Source organism: Pristis pectinata, chromosome 7 (assembly GCF_009764475.1).
Source record: "Pristis pectinata isolate sPriPec2 chromosome 7, sPriPec2.1.pri, whole genome shotgun sequence".
In the NCBI taxonomy this organism is placed as follows: domain Eukaryota; kingdom Metazoa; phylum Chordata; class Chondrichthyes; order Rhinopristiformes; family Pristidae; genus Pristis; species Pristis pectinata.
Window position 1 is genome coordinate 41,333,554 of NC_067411.1, and position 17,030 is coordinate 41,350,583.

The 17,030-nt window shown below is 41.9% G+C and overlaps 1 protein-coding gene across 5 annotated transcripts in view; it reads right to left on the minus strand.

Annotated features, from left to right (window-relative positions):
* The window catches only part of LOC127572301 (antiviral innate immune response receptor RIG-I-like), a 67,691-nt gene that overhangs the window by 49,045 nt on the left and 1,616 nt on the right, over positions 1-17,030 (minus strand). The window contains exon 2 of one of the 5 annotated variants that reach the window (XR_007956619.1): positions 8,839-12,102. The exons of 3 other annotated variants lie outside the window; for them this stretch is intronic. Coding sequence is in view for 1 of the 2 variants with exons in the window: in XM_052019366.1 (XP_051875326.1) it covers positions 8,956-12,099 (3,144 nt within the window). In the remaining variant the exon portion in view is untranslated. Of the gene's footprint in view, positions 1-7,584; positions 12,103-17,030 lie in introns of those variants that run through there. One more of the 5 variants, XM_052019366.1, reaches the window with a different exon arrangement.

A 17,030-nucleotide genomic window follows, 5' to 3' on the forward strand; every position in this document is an offset into this window, starting at 1 on the left:
CATAATCCATACTCTCCAAACCAGGCAGCAACCTGGTTAAGTCTCCTCTGCACCCTTTCCAACACTTCCATATCTTTCCTATAATGAGGCGACCAGAACTGGACACAGTACTCCAAGTGTGGTCTAACCAGAGTTTTGTAGAGCTGCATCATTACCTTGCAGCTCTTAAACTCGATCCCACAACTAATGAATGCTAACACCCCATAAGCTTTCTTAACTACCCTATCCACCTGTGAGGAAACTTTCAGTGATCTGTGGATATGAACCCCCAAATCCCTCTGCTCCTCCACACTACCCAGAATCCTGCCATTAACCTTGTACTCCACCTTGTTGTTCTTCCAAAGTGTACCACCTCACACTTCTCCGGATTGAACTTCATCTGTAAGTTCTCAGCCCAGTTCTGCATCCTATCAATAGCCCTCTGCAATCTTCAACAGTCCTCCACACTATCCACAACACTACCAACCTTTGTGTCATCTGCAAACTTGCTAACCCACCCTTCCACCTCCTCATCCAAGTCATTAATAAATATCACGAAAAGTAGAGGTCCCAGAACCGATCCCTGTGGGATACCACTAGTCACAGCCCTCCAATCTGAATGTACTCCCTCCACCATAACCCTCTGCTTTCTACAGGCAAGCAAATTCTGAATCTACACGGCCAAGCCTCCCTGGATCCCATGCCCTCTGACCTTCTGAAGAAGCCTACCATGTGGAACCTTGTCGAACACCTTACTAAAATCCATGTAGACACATCTACTGCACTACCCTCATCAATCTTCCTGGTCACCTCCTCAAAGAACCCTATTAGGCTTGTGAGACATGATCTCCCCTTCACAAAGCCATGCTGCCTGTCCCTAATCAGTCCATGATTCTCTAAATGCCCATAGATCCTATCTCTAAGAATCCTTTCCAACAGCTTGCCCACCACAGACGTAAGGCTCACTGGTCTATAATTCCCTGGACTATCCCTACTACCTTTTTTGAATAAGGGTGTCATTTGTACCATTCCTGTGGACAACGAGGACTCAAAGATCCTAGCCAACGGTTCAGCAATCTCCTCCCTCGCCTTGCAGAGCAGCCTGGTGAATATTCTGTCAGGCCCCGTGGACTTATCTTTCCTAATATTTTCTAACAGCTCCAACACATCCTCTCTCTTGATATCTACATGCTCTAGAACATTCACCTTACCAACACTGTCCTCAGCTTCATCAAGGCCCCCTCTCTTTGGTGAATACTGAAGAGAAGTATTCATTGAGAACCTCACCCACTTCCATAGCTTCCAGGCACATTTTCCCACCTTTGTCTCTAATCGATCCTACCTTTACTCTAGTCATCCTTCTGCTCTTCACGTATGTAAAATTAAAAGCCTTGGGATTCTCCTTAACCTTACTTGCCAAAGCCTTTTCATGTCCCCTTCTTGCTCTCCTCAGCCCCTTCTTAAGTTCCTTCCTTGCTACCCTATATTCCTCATGAGCCCAATCTGATCCTCGCTGCCTACACCTTATGTATGCTGCCGCCTTCTTCCTAACTAGTTGTTCCACCTCTCTTGTCACCTATGGTTCCTTCACCCTGCCATTTTTTCTTTACCTCACTGGTACAAATTTATCCCTAACATCCTGCAAGAGATCCCTGAACAACAACCACATCTCAATAGTACATTTCCCTTCAAAAATGTCATCCCAATTTAAACTCGCAAGTTCTAGCCTTATAGCCTCATAATTTGCCCTTCCCCAATTAAATATCTTCCTGTCCTCTTCGCTCCTATCCTTGTCCATGACAATGCTAAAGGTTAGGGAGCAGTGGTCACTGTCCCCCAAATGCTCACCCACAGTGAGATCTGTCACCTGACCAGGTTCATTACCTAATACTAGATCTAATATGGCATTCCCTCTAGTCGGCCTGTCAACATACTGTGACAGGAATCCACCTGGACACACTTAACAAACTCTGCCCCGTCTAAACCTTTGGTACTAAGCAGGTGCCAATCAATATTTGGGAAGTTGAAGTCTCCAATGATAACAACCCTGTTATTCTTGCCAAAATCTGCCTCCCAATCTGCTCCTCAGTATCCCTGCTGCTACTGGGGGGCCTATAGAATACTCCCGGTAGAGTAACTGCCCCTTTCTTGTTCCTAACTTCCACCCATACTGACTCTAGAGAGGATCCTTCTACATTATCCACCCTTTCTGCAGCTGTCATAGTATCCCCGACCAGTAACGCCACCCCTCCTCCTCTTCTCCCCCCCTCCCTATCCCTTTTAAAACACTGAAATCCAGGAATATTCAGTATTCATTCCTGTCCTGGTGACAGCCAAGTCTGCAAAAGCCACAATATCATAGTTCCATATACTTATCCAAGCTCTCAGCTCATCACCCTTATTCCTGATACTTATTGCATTTAAGTAAATGCACTTTAGCCCATCCACCTTTCTACTTTTATACCCTGTACTCTGCTTCTCCTTCCTCAAAGCCTCTCTACATGTTAGATCTAATTTTTCCACTTCCTCTGACCTACCCCTCTGGTTCCCATCCCCCTCACAAACTAGTTTAAACCCTCCCGAACCATCCTAGCAAACCTGCCTTCAAGGATATTGGCCCCCCCCCCCCCCCCCTTGGGTTCAGGTGTAACACGTCCTCTCTGTACAGGTCCCACCTTCCCCAGAAGAGATCCCAATGATCCAAAAATCTAAAACCTTCCCTCCTGCACCAACTCCTCTGCCATGCATTCATCTGCCATTTCCTCCTATTCCTACCTTCACTATCATGTGGCACTGGCAGCAATCCTGAGATTGCTACCCTTGAGGTCCTGTTCTTCAGCCTTGCTCCCTAAACTCACTTTTCAGGACCTCATCCCTCTTCCTACCTATGTCATTGGTATCGACATGTACCACGACTTCTGGCTGTTCTCCCTCCCGCTCAGGAATACTGTGGACCCGATCAGAGACATCCCAGACCCTGGCACCTGGGAGGCAACAACTACACGTCTCTCCCTCCCTGATGCTTTGCAGTGTTTGAAGCTGCCACTCCAGCTCATCAATTCTGAACCGAAGTTGACGTGCTGAGTGTTTCCAGCATTCTGTCTTTATTTCAGTTTTCCAGCATTTGCAGTTCTTAATTCTCAATCTGATGGCACTTATATGAAAATGGGACAGAGTTTTCTACCTGCAACAAGGAAATAGAATTGGATGTGTATTTAGCACTGTAATCATGCTGGTTGAAGGACATTCAAACTGTAATCAATAAGGCCTTAATTTGGTCAGGATGAAGAATGGGGACAGATCAGTGCTCCTTAGTCATCGTTTTTCAGGAATTTTTATCAATTTCCTAATTGAATTTGCTAGTATTCATTATTTAAAGACACATGCTAGGGCAGAGAGAGCAGGGGCTTGGGGGAAGAGGGTGGAAGGAGGGAAACATGATAAAACAACTGAAACAGCCATGTGCTATTTTTGCCTTGTAACACAAAGTGTTGATGAGTAGCACTGACTGTCGAACATTTCACCAACCATGACTACTTATCAAAACCTTTTGAAAAACAAATCACAATTGAAAAGGTACCCTGAAAAACAAAGCAAAATATTCAAATTACTAATCATAATGCCCACTGTTTTCTTACAGGTGGTACTCAAGCTAATTTACAAAATAAAGTGCAGGATAAAGAATCCACCAGTAATTCACAGAATCTTCCCCCCCCCCCCCAATATTTAACATTATGAAACAACTTCAATAAATCAAATTTATTTTCAAAGGAAATGACCAGAGTCCAAACAGACCCACAGATGTCCCTGTTCAAATACTGAGTACAGTGCAACTACTTACAGGAATTGCAACATGCGATGGTACAACAGAAACTAATGGTTACCTCCAGTTTGTAGCTGCAATGAATGTATCATTCTGGCATTTACCTTGGTGTTACGATGGTGAGTATGCATCCAATCCTTAGTGATACTGGCTGGTTATCCCATTGTTGAAACAATTCATATTTTGTACCCATCAAAGCATAACCATATACAAATATTCCACTGGCTCCAAGTAGAAAATGATCCTCCTGAACCCAAACGTCACAGGTAGTTCACCTATGAAACTCCACTGAAGTATGAACCTGGATTACATACTCAATACCTTGTAGCTGGGTTCAACCCTTTTCCAGATGAGAGGCACGTGTATTACCACCGAGCCAAAGATAGCACACTGAGGTAAGCCAGTGAATTGAGGCTCCAAGGCTGCAGCCTTATCCCCTGCCCACACTCACTGTTAGCATGCCTTCTCGCTAGAAGTACAAGATCATGGAATCACCAGAGTACAAGATTACCAGTTGCTGTCAGTGAAGTGATCATGAGAAGGGCTGATCTGCTGACAAGTGACATCAATAACCTGCTTTTGATAGAACACTACTCAGTGATCATAATTAAGTATGCAGTTTGCCCAATATCTTAGAATTTAGATAGCACATTTTCTCTGCTTTTATAATGAATAACAGATGTCAACCACAAAATGTTCTTCGCACAATAGCATGCTGTTCATGTCTTACCATATCTGCACTGTCATCTTTCGTTACAAAAACATTAAATAGCAGTCACTTTGGACAACCTAAGTGATCATCCCAAAGGGAAGTGAAGCATTCAATCAAAATGACAGTCTGAGAACTTTATTTCTTTTACTAAGTTTCTATTTATTCTATAGGATCAATTTTGGTCACCCTGATTTTATAGATTTTGGCCAGTACTGCTGCAACTTCCATTCTGACCTCCCTCAGCAAACTTGGACTCATCCCATCTGAATCAGATTATTTATCCTATTTATGTCCAGCTAGCTTTTTTAGCGCCTCCCCTCCATTAATCTTATTACTTTTGTATCATCTCCACTGTACTTATTTATTGTGATTTCAGCAATATTTTCTTCTCACCTCCAACTCCAACAGTTGGTCTCCTTTCTGGCCCCTGATTGAGCTCTCCTGTCTTTCTACTATCCCCTTATTATTTAAATGGCTATAGAAGATTTTTTGATTACATTTTATGTTTGCCGTCTTTTTTCAAGCCCTCTTTGCCAACATTTCCTTTTATTAAACACCTTCTTAACTTTCTGTAAATCCATCTGGATCTCACTTGTGTAATTAATCTGGCATTTGCCCTCCCTCCTGCTTTATTTTACTCTCCATCTTTTGTTTATCCAGGAACTCTGGTTTTAATTTCCTTACCTTTCTCCCTCCTGGGAATGTATCTAGACTGTAAATGAAAGGCCTTTTACTGTTTTAGTTCTGTTTTACCTGTCAGTCTTTGCTTTGAGTCCAGATTTGTTCTCATCACATTGTCCTCCTCCAATTGACTAGTTTTAGCTTAGAGTGGTCTGTATTTGTTTTTCCATAATGATATCTTGTGCCACTATGATTGTGGTTTCTGCAACATTTTCTCAATGATATTTGCAACATTTCACCTATTTCATTCATCACAGCTTTGTCCAGGAGTGCCAAAAACAAATTCATTGAAACTTCTCCTGAATGCATTTGAACCCCTTTCCTCTCTTCTGGCAGCTTTGCCCCTTATGTTATTGCTACTTCAGTCTATGTTAGGATACTTGAAGTCCCCTATTGGCTCTGCACTCAATAGTTTTTCTACTCAGTAATTTCCTTGAAAATTTACTGCTGTCATCTCACCTTATTCCTTGCGTCATCATTAAGCACAGTCCAGACTGATTTATATTTTAATCTTTATTTCATCTGCCTTTTAAACTCTTATTCACAATTTTTCTGCCATCTGATTTTCTCTCTTCCGAATCTTTGCTCTGCTTCCTTTCTTCTGTCAAGCCCTCCTTCAACGGTGCTGGCAAATCTACCCACAAGAATAATGGCCCTGGCTCTGATTAACTATCGTACATTCAACTTAGCTTGTTCCATTATCACTCTCATCCCCTTTCACCTAGAAAGGGCTCTTTTTGATCCTTCCCTTCCTCAACTTCTGCCTCCATCTCAGGGGATAGGTTAGTGCAATATCCATTACAAGCCCACAGACTGCAACAGCTATCTTACTACACCTCCTCCCACCCTGATTCCATTCCATTCACCCAGTTCCTCCAGCTCAGTTGGATCAGTGCTTCCTTTTCCCCTCCACCATAGTTGAAAGATCTCTCAAGTACAAATATTCCATTTCCCATACATCTGTTTTCAGCCCTTTTCCTTCCACTTAGAGCTAGGATAGGGTTCTCCTTGTCCTCACCTTCCACTCCACAATTCTCCATAGTCAATGGATCACCCTCTATAATTTCCACCACCTTCAATTTGATGACACCATCAGACATCTCCCCCTTTCAGCATTTTGCTGTCTCCATTTTTTCCTCTTTAACTCTCACATCTCCAACACCCATGAACCACAGGAGATGCAACACCTGCCCTTTAATTTTTTAACCTTCTCAAGAACCTAAACATCCCTTCCAGGTAAAGCAACAATTCACTTCTACTTGTTCCAGTTTAGTGTACTGCATTTGGTGCTCACTTTTACACTAGAGAAATCAATGACAGATAGGGCCACTGCTTTGCAGAATGCCTCCATTCACTTTATCAGGAATGACCCCAAGTTTCCAGTTGCCTGTCGCTAATTCTTCATTCTACTCACACACTGACCTCCATCTCTTTGGCTTCCTATACTGTTCCAACAAACCCTAAAAGAAGCTCAACAAACAGCATCTCATCTTCTCTAGGCATTAGAGCCCTAAGAACTTATTACTGAATTCAACAATTGCAGATAATTAGCCTTTCTACTTTTGTATCAGAAATGGCTGTTTCTGATGAAGGGGTATCAACCTGTAAAGCAGACTTCATTTTTCTTCCATCGTAGATGTTACTTGACCTGCTGAGTATTTCCAGCACTCACATTTTCTTCCCTTCTATTCTTGCACATCTCCTCCAGACTCATCAGCTGTGATTAACAAGCCTTCACTACCCTCTCTCCGTCAGCACTTCCACCTCTTCTGTTATTCAATTTCGCTGGGTCTCCACTCTATACAGATATTGCCATTGTTAAACATTTTTCCTAGTTCAGATGAAAGGTTATTGATCTAAGAGGTTAACTGGTTCTGTTGCTGACTGACTTGCTGAATAGTTCCAACATAGGTTATTTCAGATTTCCAGCATCTGTAATCTTCTCCTTTTAAATCCTTCAACATTTTGTCAGCAGGGACTTAAATTTTCACATTTCTATTATAAATAACATTATGATCAACCACAATGGAATAAAACAGAAAGAAAAAAAAAGCTTGCATCTTTATAGCACCATTCATAGCCTTGGGATGTGGTGGAAGTATTTTTGCAGTATAATCACTTAAAATGTAGGAGTTCATTAATGGAATTATAAGTTGAATCTCTTCATTAAATTTATACCATCTCCTTCATCTCCTATTTTTAACCAAGTTCCTATAAGGTTTGCCAGGAGGCCATTTATAATATTTCACAATACTCTTGCCAATCTTCAAAATATTACAATATGTATCTTAAAAAGTACAGGCATCACACACACATAAACAATTCTGTTCCTTAATTCAGAATTCATGTACTACCATCACAATTTTTTTCTGGTTTGCTGAAAATTTTAAGTAGGATGACAGAAAGCTAATGAAAGTACTAGTTCTGTGTCCATTTCTAGACACCAAACTTTAGAAAAGATGTGAAGGCTTTGGAGAGGGTACAGAAAAGAGTTATGAAAATTATTCCTTGATTGGAGGGCTTTATTTATGCAGATTGTCTGGAAATGATGGAGATCTCCTCCTTGGAATAAAGGAGGTTGCAAAAGAGAGGAATTTAAATCATGAAGGACAGAGACAGATTAGATAGAGAGGAACTGGTCCCACGGGCAGAAGGATCAAAAATCACAGAATGACTTGATATTGCAAAAGAACCAAATGTGACATAAAGATTATTTTTTATTATTATGCATAGCATTTGGTTAAAATCTCGAATGCACTGCCAGGAGTAGTAATAAAGGCAGGTTCAACTGTAGAATTCAAAAGAGACTAGGATAAGCACCTAAAAGAAATAATTTTCAGAGCTACAGGAAAATGGCAGGGAAAAGGGACCAGGTGCACTGCTCATAGATAGAATGGGTAAAAACTCAATGGGCTGCATGGCTTTCTTCTATGCTGCAGCCATTCTGTGCAGAACACCGGAAACCAGCTTGCTGGGACACAGAAAAAAAATCTGTTATCATGTTGATTTGTTATTGCTGGTGAAGTCTGGTTGAAGCTTGGGGCTTCAGAGCTGGTCCATGATCCAACAGATACTGTCATTAATGGAGGGTGCAAGTATTCCACATCTCTGCAAAACATCCCTCAATGTGGTCTGCAGAAATTTCACCAGAAAATGCATCAAAACTATTCTTGTAAAATGATTTTTAAAAAAAGGAACTTTATTGCCAACAGCCAATTTGATTGTTCTATATATTTGGCAACTGTTTTAGAACATTCAAGTATGATTATTTACAGAAGTGCAAATGCTATTAACCTGTCTGAAAACCCCTGCCTGAAAAGTGTATGATTACTGAGAGTCTGGAGCAATTAAAGGGCTAACTTGTGTGATCTACTTAATGATAAAATCAAGATGAAAAGATAACTTTTAAATAAATTAATCCACACAACTCTTCACCGCACTGCAATAGTCCAACCTTAAAATGCAATAGCTATAAAAATTCCCAATGTACAGATGCACCATACATCTTCAGGGTCACGGTATAGCAATCTCTGCACACAAAATTGATCAGTACAGTATTAGCAGTAATGTCACAGGAATTTTTTTTGTTTATTTTTTTTAAACAAATCTGTACATCTGATGCTAGCTTGATGACCACACTTACTAATCCTCTTGATGCTACGATACGAATCTAATAAAATTCCCTGGAGTGGAAGTGAGGGGTGGGGATGGCTGGTGGGAGGAGCGATTTCCAAATTCAAATAGTCTCAGGAAACTGTTTCTATGCATTTTCCATTGAACTGTTAAACAGATTCGTGCCATTAAAGAACCTCTTTGGGATTTTCAATATCAAAGGTGGTCTGTCTGAAGTGTTTTTAGAAAGAGTCGTCCTTGGTGAAGGACAGTGCTGTCTGTTGTCTTGCTCTTGCCCCTTAAAATTCTCATGATCGCCTACATTGGTCACTGGATTTACACCTTCTTGTTTAAGACAAGTCTCTCTGTTTGGATTTGGAGGAGTAAGATCAGAATCAGTGGGCAGCCCACACACGTCCAAGGACTCTGTGCTGGTGTTCCTGAATAAAGTATTGTCTGTGGCACTGGGGAGGTCCTGGGCAGTCTGATTCTCTGTGATGTGTTGTTCAGCAAGATCAAAACTGCTATTCTTAAGATGTTTGGTGGTTTTGTTCATGGTGCTGTTGTCACTGTCCATGCTTGCAACAACCACCTCATCGCTATCACTTTCAATAGTTATGACAAGTGGTGAATGATTTGTGCAATCTGTCCTTTCGCTGCTTTTCTCCTTCCTCCGCTTCTTGTGTTTCTTCTTTCGCTCATGATGCCTGCTTGCCTCAGTTGCCTTTCCCTCGTACACTATTTCCACACTGGAACTCCTCCGCTTCTCTCTGTGCCTTTTCATCTTGGGTTCACTGCTTATGGTGCTCTCAGCCACCAGCGAGCCACTTTTTGAGTAGCTACTGCACTGAGAATGAGGCCTGGGAGAGCTGCCCTCCCTTCTCGGCAAAGTGTGAATCTCTGATGATAACTTAGCAATCTGTAAATTGGCACTTTTGTCAGCTTTGCTGGATGAACTTTCCAAATAATGAGTCTTATACTTCCTTTTGCCTCCAGGTTTCTCTTGCCTCAACTTATCAGTTCGCCCAGAGGTAGTTCTAGACTGGGTACTTGAAGGACTTCTTGAATGATAATTTCTGTACTGATAATAGACATCTTCCCTGTGGCTACTTGGGCTTCTGAAGCTCGTACTTTCAGAACTAGATCGAATTCTATAATCTGAACAAGGTGACGTTCTCCTGTGGCGAGTTCTGTTTCTGGTTACTGAATCATGACCATTGTGTGTTCTACTGTGGTAACTATACCTTTCCCACTGATATGAGAAACCCCTGTCTCTTTCCTGGTATTCCCTCATATAGCTGTATGTCCTCTCCCTACTTCTGGATCTTCTCCTGTCTCTCACTGTAGCATAGCCTCTGCTCCAAGAGCGTGATCTAGGTCGGTGCCTGTAAACCACGCCGTCACTGTTCTGGGACCTCGTTCGACTTCTCGTAGATGATGCCCTCTCTCGGTTCCTTGACCTCTTTCTGTTCCGCATTTGATAGGCGCAGGTTTCTCGGCTGGCTGACCTGGCTCTACCTCCTAAAGAAGATTGGTCTCTAGTAGTCCTTTGGCTCCAGTCCTTGGCTCGATGCTCACTTCTACTGTAGGAGTAAGCCACCGTAGTTCTTTCTGTGCTGCTTGATCGCTGGTGCCTCCGAAGATCACGCTTGTCTCTGCTTTGTGATTGGAACCTGGATCGATCCTTAGAACTGCTTCTGACCCTACTTGATGCCCTTGCCCTGTGTCTGCCTGAAGATGAGGTGCTGCCTCCAGAATGGGAACTCTTTTTCCGACGCTTCTCTCTTTTTGATTTACTCCTCTTCTTTCGTTTTGACTTCTTTCTTTTCCACCGGTCCCTGGAGACAGAGGATCTAGTTGAGGACGACCTGGTCGACAAGCAGCAACTACTAGCACTGCTGCTGTGGAAACGTGTGTGCACGGGCTGCGCAACAACCTCTGTGCTTGTGACATGCGTGGAAACCTCAGAGTCTGAACTCAATTCAATAAGCTCAGGAGTCCTTTCAGCCAAAGGCTTCACATAACCCACTATTAAGCAATCATCTCCCGAGCGGGTTGAACTGTCATCCTTTGTACCAGGATCAGCCTTAATTGGCACCACAGGCAACGATGTTTCAGGCTGCGATGAAGCCTCTTCAGACACAACAGAGGCTTCATCAGGTGAGGAATTCCCAGCCTCCAAGGTCTCTGTCACCGAGTAGGAAGGGCCAGGAGTTTCATCATCCCACGTTGCCTGACTTAGGCTAAGAGCCAGCTCTGAGGGATTAGGCGTTGGTCTGTCTGCTTGCCGAGGACTGGCAGCGTCAGGTGAGATTGCGATTACAGACAAATCAGAGTCGCTTTCTTCCTCATAGGATGGGGCTGGACAGTCATAGTTGGCTCTCTGGTCATACGATTCCATGTTAAATGGAGCCCTTGCGAAACTGATAAACTCATGTAAAAAGTGGTCGGTGCGACTAAGCAAGAAGGGTCTCAACTCCTCTTGGAATGCCTCGCCCTCCATGTCATACCGGACAATGTTGGACATGATGATGTGTTGCACAATGTTGACAATAGAACCATGGGAGCCGAATAAGACGCAGAGTTCCCTCTTTAGCCAAGGCATCAAACGATGGAGGCAAGCAGCGTTACGGCGGAAGAAGTCAGCAGAGACGTCACGGTAGCGACCGCCATCTTGCACATTCCTGACCCGCACTCCTGACCGGTACAATTCTCGTCTAAAGTTGACCATCTCTTGCTCTTGGATTTGCCGAGTGGACACCCCTTGGGACTGTGCCCTCCTCCGGGCGCTCAGCCGAGTCATCATGCGGCGCAAGCTGCGGCCCTGTTGTGGCCGGGGTTGGCGCCCCAGCCCCTCAAACACCACCCCGTTGTCGGGCAACTGGGAGATAACGGGAGAGCTCCGAGGCTGGTGAGCCATGCGGCGTTCTCGGGTTAAGGTGGTGCGGTATCTAAATCTCTGGCCACCTGGACTGCCGAATGAGCCATTCTCTGTTGCCTTCAGCACATACTCTTGGAAATCATTTTCAGTTCGTACGCTGTGGAAAATGGAGTTGAAAGGTTGTTTACACAGAGGGCATTCTGCTTTGTTACGGGACCATTCCTGAATGCAACGAAAGCAAAATTTGTGGAAGCATCGATCGATGTAAGACATGTTGTCAAATCTGTCCAGACAGATAGGACATTTTGCATCAGGCGATACTTCAGCCCGCACTCCATGCTGAATTTTGTTGGGTTCAGGTTCTGGAGAAAATTGGTTCTCTGCATTCAAATCCTCTGTGGTTGATGCCATAATCTGAAAATAAGAAGTAAAAACTCCAGTGAAGTTCTTTTTAGGGCACAGAGAAGTCGTGAAAATCATGCGAATCTATCCAGGTACAGTACAAATTGCTCAAATACCCAGGCTTTAGTTATTCTACAGCCAATAGGCTAATGAGAGCCAGGGACAACTTGCTTTCAAATTTACCCTCCTCCAGGATCCAAGGCATGGTTGAGACAACAAGTTTAATATGTTACAAACTACAAATGCAAACAAGAGCACAATCACTTTTGCCACTTCAATTTTTTTTAAAACCAAAAGTTTATCTTAAGATACACCAATTCCTCAAAACTAAATATTGGGAAAATCCAAGTTTATGTTTCTTTATCTCTCACAAACTACATTTCCAGGTCATTGAACCTATCTGACTCCCTCGAGGAAGCTGAAGCTGAATCAGACCGTTAGCAGCCTTAATGGCAAAACTGTCTCAGGGATGAACTTCGAACCACACATTCACACTACCATCAAGACTCCTTTATTTCTCTCTGCAAAAATGCCTGATTCTTCCTCTGCTTCAGTTCAATTAATAATGAGATCCTCACCCGCAACTTTAGACTTGACTACTTCAATGCCCTGGCCTGCCTTCCTGGTTCTACCCTCTGTAAACCAGAGGTCATTCAGAATTCTGATGAGTTCTAACTTGCACCAAGTGCCATTCACCCATCAGTCTTGAATTTGTTGTCCTGTAACCTGCTCCTGGAAACCGATACCTTGATTTTAACATTCTCATCCTTATTTTCAAATCCTTCCATCATTTTGCTCCTCCCTATTTGTGTCTTCTTCTCCAGTTTTATAACTCTCCAATCCCGGACTGTTGACCCAACTCCAAATTTAAAATCACTCCACCACTTGTAGCTGTGCCTTTGGCTGTGTGTCCTAGGCTCTGGAATTTGCTCCTTCTATCTTTCTCCTTTACTCTTTAAGGATCTCCTTAAAATCTACTTCTGATCAAGCTTTAGGTCACCGGTCTTAAAAGTTCCATGTACCCGGATTTCAAATTTTATTGACAAGGCTCCTGTGAACTGCCTTGGGACGTTTTGGTAGTTGAAGGTGCTATATTAATTGTTGCCAGCGTACAACAGATTGACATACTTTATAGATTGGATCTTGACTGTTCTATGACATTGTACAGTAACTACATACAAGTTTGGTGGGCAGTATTTCTGATCATATATGTAAACAAGTGAACCATCGCATATGTACAGTACAACCATCTAATGTAATAAGTATATTCATATTATAAAAGGCACCTACACTGAAAAAGATGTAAATAAGATTCTTAGACCAAAATTAAGAGGCCCAAATTAAGAGGTGATACACTCTGGGGCTCTTTTATCCAGAAAAGAGAAAGCAACTCAACTGAAGTCTTTAAGATTACGAAAGGGTTTGACAAGGTATTTGCAGAGATGTTTCCATATTTGGGGTGGCCTAAAAATTGGGGCTGTGAACATATATCACCATAAATCCATCCAGGAATTAAGAACAAACTTGCTTATCAAGAGAGTAGTGAGAATGTAGAATTTGATATAACATGAAGCAATGAAGACAAATAAGAGAAAGACAGATTAACAAGTGAAGAAACACAAAACTGCTGGGATGAGATGAAGAGGGGCGGGAGGAGCTTTGTCAGAAGCATAAACATTGACATGGACGAGTTGGGCTGCCTGGCCTGCAAATCTGATGGAACTCAATGTAATAACTGAAATAATCAAGGGTAGAAATAGTCTGATCTAAAAACAAGACCACCAGAAACGGGAAAATGTGTTTATTATAGGTTTTAGTAAATCACTCATTGCACAACTTGAGTTCTTTTCACACAGCATAATCTGCAGCACTGCAGAGCAGAGAATTACCCAGCTGAGCCTAGGGTCTTTCATATCAGACATATCAGCTTGTCCTCCTGACTCTCTCTTTCCCCTCCCATGCAAAATTATTAACAACTCCCTCTCCCCCTCTCAGCTGAGCTGAATTTAGGACATACAGCTTTTTGTGAGAATACAGTATGTACAGCCAGAAGTGAATTACAGCAATTCCAATTTCACACTTGGAATAAGTCTGCAGGGTGAAATACCAATCATTTAGGATTGCATGGAAAACAGTCTCATGAATTAAACAGTTACCATTTTTGATACTGAAGGCAAACTTGAGAATATGCTGAACCTTGATAAAAATTGAATGAGAGAAAGAATTCAGAAAGACCTTACACTTCCAATTTGTTGCAACAGCTCACACCAAACTTTGCACCCTGCCTCCAATACATTCAAGGTTTTCAAGCACCGAATCTTCTGGAATATCTCAAGCTTAATGAACCATGGCAACAAAATGCAGATAGGCATTAAGTGCTGGCTTTGCCAGCATCCACTACAAACCATGCATGAATTAAAAAGCTATTCTATTACCTTGATGGGATTTTAAGCCAAGCCCCCCAGCAGGCATTAAAGATTGCATGACTTTTATTTTAAGAACAAGTAGATGAGTTCTCCCACCGTCCTGGGTAAATTTAACCAACAATGAACATCATTAAACAAAAAAAAATCATCTGTTCATTGTCATATTGCTGCTTGTGGAAGCTGGCTAAGTTGCTATATTTTTACGTTACAACAATGATAAAAACCTTAAAAAGTACTTAGTTGGCTGTGAAGCACTGTGGTATCCTTTTTTCTTGCTTCTTCAATTCAGGCCTAAATTTCAATAACATGTAAGATCTGTAGTGATGAAACACATAGTTGAACTGCCTCAACAACCTCTCTGCATTCTTCAGAGAGGGTGGGAGACAGAGAAAGAAGTAACAGGAAGAAGCACATTCTAATCATCTTCTTAATTAGGAGGAAATACCCTACAACTTACACATACAGTATAACAACCATTCCTCAGTCTATGTGAATAAGAATGTGAGTAAACCACACTCCCTTCCACCCCTACACACTGCTCTCCAAACTTATCCCCATCAATTTTACATAACACTACCACAATAACCAGTGGTAAATGATGAAATTAACTCAAGAACAAGTACTAGTGCAAATGTCAGTGTGCTAGATTAAAAATTTAGATCTAACTTTTATATTAGTAACTCCAAAAAGTCAATCAGTATATCTGACAAGATAACCATTACAAAATGTCTTCCATACTGGGAAACAATTCAATAGCTTTCAGAGTATATCTGCGAGCCTCCTACATTCCTGAAGGTCCAGATGAATTTATAGAGCCTTCTTTAAGGCCTGCAAATAATCACCATGCATAGAAACACCATGGTGATAAATTCAATTGGAATGGTGCCAAATTCTAATTTTTAAAACTAGTGCACAGAAACTCCGAATGGAAATTGTGCTTAAAATTCTGGAGTCCTTTAATTTGATTATGCTGATGTCTGGCAAAATGTGCCATGAAAAACAGTGCAATAGGGTGTGGAAATCAGGCCTATGCATATTTCAATGAACTTCACACATGGATTTCCTAACACCATCACAGATATTCTCTCTTTTTGTCCCTCAGTCAAGGGACAAACCGAGTGAAACCAAAAGTAATACCAAAGGATCAATATCTCCAGCCCTAGATATATGAAATACAAGGGGAAATTTGGAAGAAAAAGTAAAACTGTGATGTCCAGATCAATGTTACTGGACACGCGTGCAAAATACAGACTTCAAAATAGTGGTATTCAAAGCAGTTCTTCTTCTGAATAGAACCCATGTCAGCTAGACACCACATCAAAACTATTAACAATACCATATCCTAGAAGTCTTTCAGCTCCAAAGCTTTGCAAGGACTTACCATTTACCAAGAAGCTGAAGTTAATTTCTGATAACTTGAACACTGGTTGCTGACAGAAAAATCATTACATTCCATCTGGAAGTCTATGCCACTGAATTATCCACAACTAAATTTCCTTATGCATTAGGAAAGGACATTAAACGCAAGTCCTGTCTGGTCTCCCAAGTGGTGACCCAAAGGATAGCAGGCAAGTTCTTTGAAATGTGTGCTTCTTCCTCAACACCACCAAAATAAGTGATCTGCTTGATATATATATATATGATCAGACCCTGGTGTGCAAATAGCCTGCCACATTTCCTGCATTAAAACCTATAGTTTAAGTGCACTTTTCTAGCTCTAATGTTTATCGTGTCCGGTCACAAAAGCAAAAGGTGCCATATAAATGCAAGTTTTTTTCCTCAGTCAACACCTACTTAAGTAAAAACAACATTAAAATTATGGGAGATGTGTCACAAAAGGACAGCAACTTGCATTTGCATACTCTTGGTAAAACACCTCAAGTGGTTTCCCCAAGTCCATAATGATGTAAAAAATTAAACATATATCAATACAAGGACCAAAAATTTGGCCATAGGTTTTTTTTAAAGTAACATCTTAGAGGAGGAAAAAGAAGCAATGAGATTTCGAGAGAAAATGTATGTCAGCAGGCTCAGGGCTAATGGGTGGAAGTTAGGACCAAAGCAGATTTTTTGATAATCCCAAAATTATGAAAAGTAGGATGAGGGAATCTGGCAGGAAATGCACTGTAGTGGAGTCTGGAAGCAACACAGCAGCAACAGCTGAGTCAGGCAATATTTTGGAGATAGAAATAGGTATCTAAATGTTGACACAGATGCGCTCCAAAACTCATCTTGGAATCAAATATGACGTCAAAGTTGTGAGCAGTCTGGTCCAGTTTCAGACAGTTGCCAGAGGAAGGCTGGAATCAGTGGCTAGGGAATAGAGTTTATGGTGGGGACCATAAACTATGGCTTTGGTTTTACCTGATCTAGAGGGATTTTTGCTCAACCACAAATTTACGTTCGACCACTTGTCCAAGGAGCAGGACAAAAGTGGTGGTGGCAAGGCAGAGCTGAATGTCTTCAGGGACGCATGGAAACATGCTGTTTTTAAACTATGCTGCAAAAGGGTGC